The sequence below is a fragment of the Pimephales promelas genome, chromosome 11 (assembly GCF_988280905.1).
Source record: "Pimephales promelas chromosome 11, fPimPro1.hap1.1, whole genome shotgun sequence".
NCBI classification, from domain to species: domain Eukaryota; kingdom Metazoa; phylum Chordata; class Actinopteri; order Cypriniformes; family Leuciscidae; genus Pimephales; species Pimephales promelas.
In genome coordinates, this window is record NC_142779.1 from 18,532,818 (window position 1) to 18,542,039 (window position 9,222).

Consider the following 9,222-nt stretch of genomic DNA (forward strand, 5'->3'; position numbering starts at 1 on the left):
ACCATGGTCACCATCCTCTTTTTACCCTCAGAGCACTACTTATGCTAATACAGTTTAGCGCTTAAAATAACCACATATACATGTCAATGTGACACTCACAGTCACGAAAGCTTCCAGTACTTTGTCACCGGGACAAACACCAGTGAACGCCAGGAAGAAGAAAGGGGAGAGGTGGAGTCTCTATACAGTCTTATGTGCCTCTGCCTACTTGCGAAAGAACTTCAAGTAGACCACCGCCCCCAAGATGGCCATCTCCATGATGATAATGACTGATAGCAGCAGCTTGTTCGTCACCAGTCTGAAATGACAGGAAAGGAAGAGGCTCGATTGAGTATATTCTTAGAAAGACATTTGGAAATAATTCTAGTGATGTAAAATGTGTTTTGTAAGAGTGCAAGCCTCACCTTCTGGACATTGCGCGCAGGATTTTCCTGCTGCGGCTCAGGTTCTCTCCAGTGTGAACCAACTGATGTAGTAATATGATGTATAATAGATGTAGTAATAGAAGAGAAAGAGAGAAGAAGTGAATTCATTCTAGGCATTTGACTTGTGTAATTTATAATCGGCTTGTTCAACAGTAAAAATAATGGGGAATGGTTTAGATATCTCTTGCTCACTCTGTCTCTTGTGCGGTTCAGTTGATCTCTCTGTTCTCCAAGCTCCTCAATGATGTCTGTGCCAATCATGTCAGTCTCTGCTGCAATCTGCTGACTTCGCTCAATACTTTTTGACGCATTATTTAGAGACTCTGTCCCCTGGATGAGCAAAGCACGCTGGGACTGAAGATGAGTCTGCAAAAACAAACATAACAATTAGTAACTCTTTAACTGATCTGGTCAACAAATACAGATAATACATTTTTAAGACGCCGTATAATCAACATGGATCCTTCAGAAATCATTCTATGCCAATTTGATGCACAAAAAACATTCATAGTTTTTCCCGGATTCTCTGATGCATAGACAGTTCTATTTCATTTATTTAAAATAGAATCTTATATAATATTTTAAATGTCTTTAAGGATCATGTGACACGGTAAGACTAGAGTAATGATGCTAAAAATTCAGCTTTGCATCACAGAAATAAATTTCATTTTAAAATATATTCAAATAGAAAACATTTATTCTAAATTGTAATTAATATTTCACAATATTACCGTTTTTTTTTTATTAAATAAATGCAGCTTTGGTGAGCATAAGAGACTTCTTTAAAAACCCAAAACTCCCAAACTTTTGAACGGCAGCGTACGTGTTACTGGTTTAATTGCTTGATTCATGGGATGAGTTTAACTTTTTTAACTTAAATTTTGTAATGTTGTAATTGATCTCAGTGCTGGATGGTTTGGTTCTAGGCTAAGAACGACTGAAGCCAGAAAAAAAAATGAATGGGGAAAATATGTATGAAGCTGAAGACTGATAAAAAAGTGAGCAGTAACTGTTCCCTCACTGAATCAAAGTGCCTCATAAATCCCTACCATATGCTATTCTTTTCAGGTCTTTCAAATGACCTTCACTTCCTCAGTTTTAGAGAGTTCAGGAACAGGACTCTTGGGACATACTGCATGACCTTGCTCAAGGTAACTTCCTGTGTGCGCAATAGAAAAAAAAATGTCATTCCACTCCAGCGCAACAGGCATCTTTGTTTGTACAGTGGTAGGGAGTTAACCTGCATTTCATACTATTAACTAGTGTGAGTATGGAATGACGCATTGTTTTAATAACATGATAAATAAAATCAATAATTTTGAATGCATTATTAAGACTCGCCTCACTCACTCAATCAATCAAATGAATCAAACCGAGAACCTTTTTTTTTTTGTTAAAGAACACACTATGTCTTATACATTAGCTTACATAACACTTGTGGAATGCTGGCAAAGGGTATCATTAAAAAACACACAGGGAACATAGAGATCTCTGGTGTTCAAAATATTTATGTTCTATGAATTTCTTGGGTTACACATTTGTGGTGATGTGTTGTAACCAGTTCTATCCTGTTGAAAACCAGATCTGACTGGAGAGATGTAGAAATTCTCTATCATCAATTGTACCCTCGAGCAAGACTTGAATGTAAGCAAGGAAGAGTAGCTTGAACTTAAACAACATTAGCTAACTGTACCTTTCTAATCCAAAACCCTTCCATTTGCGATGTGAATGTGTGTAATTCATGATGACAGAATCTTCATTATTATGCAAACTACTCCTTACTAATGAAGGACTGGCAAGACTTACACTCTGGTCATTCTGTGCCGCATATATCCCTTGTCTGCTGTCTCCAAGGTGACTTGAAAACCCTGGTGTTGCTGAGAGGCGTATGTCTCTCTGCAGTTTGGCCAGATCTCGCCGGTACAGTCGAATCTTTGTTGACATGGGGGTTCGGAAGGATGATGGAGCACCAAACAGCTCCTGTTCCATGCCCTGAAGCTAGGAGAGACATCACACTTTCAGTTAGTTAGTGTTCATGTTACTGAGTATTTACATACATTATCATTCAAAAGTTTGGTGTCGGTAAGATTTTTTATTTTATTTGAGACTACGCCTCATGCTCACCAAGGCTGCATTTCATTTGATGAAAAATACAGTAAAAACACTGATTGTGAAATAATTTCTACAATTTAAAATAATTAATTTAACATAAAAATAACTTCTATTTTCATATATGGTAAAGTGTAATTTATTCATGTAATGGCAAAGCTGATCTTTTTAGAAATCATTCTAATATGACAATTTGGTGCTCAAGAAACATCTATTATTACTATCAATGTTGAAAACAGCAAACAAAACAAAAGCAGGATTATTTGATGAACAGAAAGAACAACATTTCATTGAAATAGAAATACTTTGTAACATTAGAATGGTGTCATGACAACCAAAGTTAAAACCAACCATAACATTTAACAGGGACAGGGTAATGTAATGTTAACACAAAGCTAAATAACTTCTTTAAGTTTGATAATTAGACCTGTTATGACATATTTGTGACAGGCTATGATTTCTTGGTTAATGTCAAGTTGTCATAACTAAGACATTTTTGTCTTGGTTAATGTCAAGTTGTCATAACAAAGACATTTTAAACAATGTCCACTTTGCATTTAAAGTGTCATAATTTACTGAATGACACTTAAGGACAACAGTCATAAACATTCATAAATACTTATTCATGTTCATGACAGGTGTTATGTCATGTTTATGACAGTGTCATGTCAGTCTTATGCACACCCCTTCAAATAAAGTGTTACCAATCTGTTTAAAGTGAACTTGATGAATAAAAGTATACATTTCTTTAAAAAATAAAATAAAAAAAATCTTACTGACCCCAAACTTCAACAGTTAAGTATTGGGTGGGTTAATAAGCTAGTGTACTGTGTATTGTTATTACTACAGCAGTAAATAATATTAATGTGTTAAAAGCAATAGTACCAACAATATAAGCTTGTCAACACATTATGTAATTGATTCAGAACACGTAACACTGGTTTGTATGGTCTAACTAAGGCAGATAATCACTGGTTGTCTGAAGCACTACTGCCACCTGGTGCCTCAAACTGTTTCAAACAAACTGAGCAACGCAAAACAAAGCTTTCATGATGACCCTCTCTAGTGGAATGAGCTTCCAACTTCCACCCTATCTGCTGACACCATTCTAAATTTCTAATAAACCTTGCATGGTTTGCATAGGGGTTCCTATATTTTATGCAACAGTAATGAGTGACAATGCCCAAAATTTTAAATATCAAAATATCATAAAACTTTCCCATCGTTAATTATTGTTTGAGGTCAATGACAGCTCCCAAATCAAATGTAATTTGTTTTTTAATGAGATTGATATTTTATAGAGATTGCACTCTAAAAAATAATTAATTTCTAGCCTATTATTTAATATTATAAATTGTAGAAGAGGTTTAGGATTCACTACAGAAACTCTTTAATGACTTTTCTAGGACTAGTAATCACAGTTTTAAAATAGTGGGCAAACTTTCATCTATAATGTCAAGCAAGAAGACTGACATCCAAGTTAGCATTGTAACATACCACTTCTTCAGCCTCTGAAACACGCTCATCAAAGTCCCTGACAATCCTCTTCCTTTCCTCTGGAAAACAAGAAGAGTGAAAAAGATGCAGGTTTAGGCCAGAAAGACACCTTAACAACACAAGGGGGACATCAGGGGATGACTGACATCTTACTGTTTCCATCTCCAGCCTCCTGAGTACTCAAACAATTTTGAGTAAAATAAGAATGAAAAGCAAAAACGTATGTTTACAAAATACCCAAACCAAATTTCTGTCCTGCACTAAACTGTCTGAATACTCTCTAGTCATGATTCAGTTGTAGATATAAAGAGTTTATTCACCTCCCTGGCACCTCTGCACCCGTTCAGGCATCAACTTCACTTCTTCATATAGAGATTTATACATCTCATCCAGCTTTTCAAACTCCTCAGAAGACATATTGCGAGCGATTTTAACGAAGCCTAAAGAAAATAAACTTTACTTTTCGAAAGCAATATGAATGTAATAAAATAACATATAATTTGGCATTTGCTGTGAACTGAAAACAAGAAAGAGAATAAAATCGGCTTGTCGGGCAATAACAAGATCCTCGGGACAGCAGCTGAGCTGATACTTCCGTGTCGGACCTCGTGATTATAGGTGGTTTTGATTTCGCCTGAAAACAAAAAGGGAGCGAAATACCCAAGCCGCTATTAAAAAAAAAAAAATCTTAACACCCAAAAAGCAGTGATTTACTAATATGTACGTGTATGACTTACACTTTAAGATGCGTTATATTGCAAAACCAAACAAAAATGTGCAACAGTTCAGCAGGGCAAACATATAGACAGCTTGTGTCAGAAATGCATTGTGGGATCTGTAGTTTACATTTTCCATAAAACACAAATAAACTGGTTTTGAAAATGTGATCGGCCAGTCGAAACACCAGCAGACTGAAAAAGCGCACACATATCCGTAATAAACTTGCATAAACGACTTATTAAGATTGTTAATAACCCTTTAAATAACCCTTTAAATAAACAAGAATCAGGTGTTCACATTCCTTTCTCTTACACACGCGCGCGAGAGAGGTATATCAAATAATTATATAGCCTAGTAATAAAAATTGAGGTACAAGTAAATAAAATAAAATTTTAAAATAAAACAGCAAGACATTAATGAATATTCAGAATAAATTGTCCATACAATGGAAACTACAATCCCATCATTCCCTGGGACCACAGCTGTAGATGTGAGTGGGAGGCTGAACACATTCACACCGACAGAGACAGACGCGAGTTAAAGCACACAGTGTCATGATGCTTATGCTCTTAGTTTTTGCGGCTGGTTTAGGGCTGGTAGCGTTGATTTTAAGGCTGCTGTCCCCTCGAATCAGGTAAGCCTCTCATTTTTTTTTCTTTTTCTTTTTTTCTTTTTTGGAGAGAAAGATTTGATAATGCTATTCAGTCTTATTTATTATAAAAGGACTATACATGGAAACATTCATTCTTTCTGTAAAACAACAGCACAATGTTCATAAGGGATGAGAACATTATGATGTGGGAGACTAAGACAGAAACAGTCTATGAATATAAAGAAAGCCTTGTAGCCACTGAAGCGTAGAGCCCAGTGTAAGATAGTCCAGTCTTAAAATTATATTAAATAGCATATCACAACTGTTCATCTAACCGAATTCGACCTTTTAATAGCGGATAACACATTGTACGTTACACGATTTTAGTAATCGATTATAAAATGAGCGCAGCAATCAGCACTGTTGATGAAGGTTCAGGTTGCCTCTTGGTGGACCCGCCTCCTCTTGACATGTTCTGCTCTGGAAACCAACCAATAGAATGATAGCATGGGCGGATCGCCCCGCCCCTTTACGTAACCGCGCTGCTTCATTGGTGGGACGGATAAATGCATATCATAGGACTGCCTCTTGTATGTAATATATAATTTATATTATAATTCTTATATAATTTATATTATTATACAAGTAATAGGCTAGAAATAGCTTTTGTGCAATCTATATAATTAAAAAAAATACATTTGATTTAGCAGCTCTCATTAACTTCAGGCAATAGTTAACAATAGGGAAGTTTTATGATATTCTGATATTTACATTTTGGGGAATTTTTTGGGGGGGAAAAACATAATAAATTAAAAGATCCATTTCCAATTATGAATCAAGATTTTCCCTTATTATGTGTGGATAGCTGTTATCAGACATAACGCACACATAAACACTCAACCGGCTACTGTATTATTCACACCTTGCTATAACCAGATTCGACTCCCTCTTTTGCCATTAAAACTGCCTTAATTCTTTGTGGAGTAGATTCAACAAGGTGCTGTTAACATTCCTCAGAGATGTTGGTCCATATTGACATGATGGCATCGCGCAGTTGCTGCTGATTTGTTGGCTTCACATTCATGATGCTATTCTCTCATTCCACCACATCCCAAATGAGCTCTAGTGGATCTGGTGACTGCGGAGCCCATTTGAGTTTTTGAACTCATTGTCATGTTCAAGAAACCAGTTTGAGATGATTTGAGCTTTGTGATGTGACGTTATCCTGCTAGAAGTAGCCATCAGAAGATAAAATGTGGTCATAAAGGGGATGGACATGGTCAGCAACAATACTCGGGTAGACGTGGCATTTAAACAATGTTCAATTGGTACTAATGGCCCAAATTGTGCCAAGAAAAACATCCATCACACCACCACAAGCCTAAAATGTTGATACAAGACAGGATAAATAATTGATTTAAATAGATAAATAAATCTATTTGTATTAACTTTCCATGTTTGTGCAGGAAATATGCAGCAGGAGGAATGTGTCGATCCACCGCACGGTTAGATGGAAAAGTTGCCTTGATCACAGGAGCAAACTCAGGAATTGGGAAGGAAACAGCTTTGGATTTAGCTTTCCGAGGTCCTTCCAACTCCCCAACACATTTACAAAATACCTTATATTTTATGAAATAATTTAATTAATTCAGTTTAAATAAACAGGCTTACTGTACAGCTGAAGTTACAGTTCAGACCTGTTTGCCAACAGGTGCACGTGTGATTCTGGCATGTCGTGATGTGGAGAAAGGTGAAGAGGCGGCGACAGAAATCCGTACACGAGTGGGTGGAGCTAAAGTGGAGGTGAGGGAACTGGACCTGGCCGACACCTGCTCCATCCGAGCCTTCGCTCAGAGATTCCTGCGAGGTACTGCCTTATCATGTCTGATGCAGTTCAACCACCTTCACTTCAAAGCAAATTAATACAGTGTATCAACAATCTCAGTCTTCCAAGCCCCAGATATTTAAGTTTACAGTTAATTTGTTTTGTCTCTTCATTTAGAGGTAAATCATCTGCACATCCTCATCAATAATGCTGGCGTCATGATGTGTCCTTATATGAAAACGGCCGACGGCTTTGAGATGCAGATTGGGGTCAATCATCTGGGTGAGTGTGAATAATACTTAGAAATATTACAAAATGTGACATTAAAAAGCGTATGATTCACTCATTTTTTTAAAAAAAAAGGAACATTGTCCAACAGCGACACTAGCAGGTCAAATTACAACGGGAGGTCTGTCTCTCTTGCCTCACCTGAGACCATTGAGTTTTACCAGACCCCTTAAGTATACGGTGGGTTTAGTGAGGGTACTCACGCCTGCACCTCTTCATTCAGGTCACTTCCTGCTGACATATCTCCTCATTGGTCTGCTGAAGCGTAGCGCGCCTTCACGAATAGTGGTTGTTTCTTCCCTGGCACATAATTTCGGCTGGATTCGTTTCCACGACCTGCACAGTCAGGGCAGCTACAACAGCGGGCTTGCCTACTGCCAGAGCAAGCTGGCTAACGTGCTTTTTACACGCGAGCTAGCGCGCAGACTCCACGGTGAGTGCTGTTGTGGATCAAACAAGGATCTAAGATGAAAAAAGAAATAGGAATCTCAGTTTGACTTGTATTTTATCAGGGTCAAATGTGACCGTGAACTCTCTGCACCCGGGGACGGTGAGGTCAGAGCTGGTGCGTCATTCTACTGCAATGTCGCTGCTGTTTGCCGTCTTCTCCATGTTCCTCAAGACCCCGAAGGAAGGAGCTCAAACGTCTGTCTATTGTGCCGTCGCTGAGGAGCTCCAGTCAATCTCAGGCAAACATTTCAGGTACAGCACACTTTAGAACGGTTGCTTGATGCTGGAGGTTCATTTTTCAAGATATCCTGAACATTGTTAAAGGGATCGTTCACCTTTAATAATTTATCATTATTCCCAAACCTGTGTGTCTTCTATGGAACACAAAAAAACTATATATTTTGAAGACTTTTTGTTCTCAAAGTATTATTTTTTGTTTTCTATGGAAAATCATACAGGATTGGAACGACACGAGAGTGAGTGAATGACAGAATTTTCATTTTTGGGTGAATTATCCTTTTTAAGGAGTCCATGCAATGCATTCACTATATTCCAACTCATCTGAAGTCATATAATAGCCTTTTATGTTTAATATTACAGAATAATATTTAAATTATTATTGACTAAAAAGCTCTTAAATCATGCAGTTAATTTGGTATTGGCATTTTATTAAACCTCTCTCTTTTTCTCTCCCTCTCCTTGTGTCTTTCACACAGTGATTGTGTCCCAGCTTTTGTGGCCCCTCAGGGAAGGAGTGAGGAGACGGCTCGGAAACTGTGGGATGTAAGCTGTGAATTGTTAGGCATAGAGTGGGACTGAAACGTTCATTTGACCCGCTTAATTTCTCTTCCATCCTTTATTCTTAGATATTTTCAGTGATCACTTCTTATGTTTTGCTTGGTTTTGTTTAAAACACGTGTGTACATTTTTTCTAATCTATGCTTTCAATAGCACAATCCATCTTATGCTTTTTTTTTTGCCAAATTTCTTTCATGCCCTTGTGACACGCAAGTATGAGTTTTTTTTCTACTCTAGAACAAATATGTGCAGAATTTTGATTCCACCGTTTGTATTTTGAACGCTGCTTTAATCACCATCTCAGTATTCTCACATGAAGCTGCATACTGAAGTCTTTTATACAGATGTGCTTTTAACTACTGTGGAACAATCATGACCAGAGACAAATATTTAAATATATACAGTGAAAAATGTGTCATTTTTGTATTTTCCTTTCTTTATTTACTAAAAGATACAACTAATGTTAGCAGACATTTGATACTATGATCAAGAGGTTCATTATTAAAACAAGTATTTAA

At 37.1% G+C, this 9,222-nt stretch overlaps 2 protein-coding genes across 2 annotated transcripts; one reads left to right on the forward strand and one right to left on the reverse strand.

Moving 5' to 3' along the window:
- Positions 1–35: 35 nt before the first annotated feature.
- vti1b (vesicle transport through interaction with t-SNAREs 1B) lies at positions 36–4,638 on the reverse strand. Its single transcript, XM_039671625.2, has 6 exons — positions 4,352–4,638; positions 4,032–4,090; positions 2,232–2,423; positions 618–791; positions 405–466; positions 36–298 (listed from the first exon to the last, which is right to left on the reverse strand). Exons 1-6 carry the CDS (start codon positions 4,446–4,448, stop codon positions 205–207), a joined length of 678 nt encoding a protein of 225 aa, XP_039527559.2. The 5' UTR covers positions 4,449–4,638; the 3' UTR covers positions 36–204.
- Positions 4,639–5,226: 588 nt separating this feature from the next.
- On the forward strand, positions 5,227–9,119 carry rdh12 (retinol dehydrogenase 12). The gene is made up of 7 exons (XM_039671624.2): positions 5,227–5,385; positions 6,810–6,928; positions 7,055–7,210; positions 7,346–7,450; positions 7,680–7,889; positions 7,969–8,158; positions 8,623–9,119. The coding sequence occupies exons 1-7, from the start codon at positions 5,306–5,308 to the stop codon at positions 8,723–8,725; spliced, it is 963 nt and encodes a 320-aa protein (XP_039527558.2). The 5' UTR covers positions 5,227–5,305; the 3' UTR covers positions 8,726–9,119.
- The last annotated feature ends 103 nt before the right edge of the window (positions 9,120–9,222 follow it).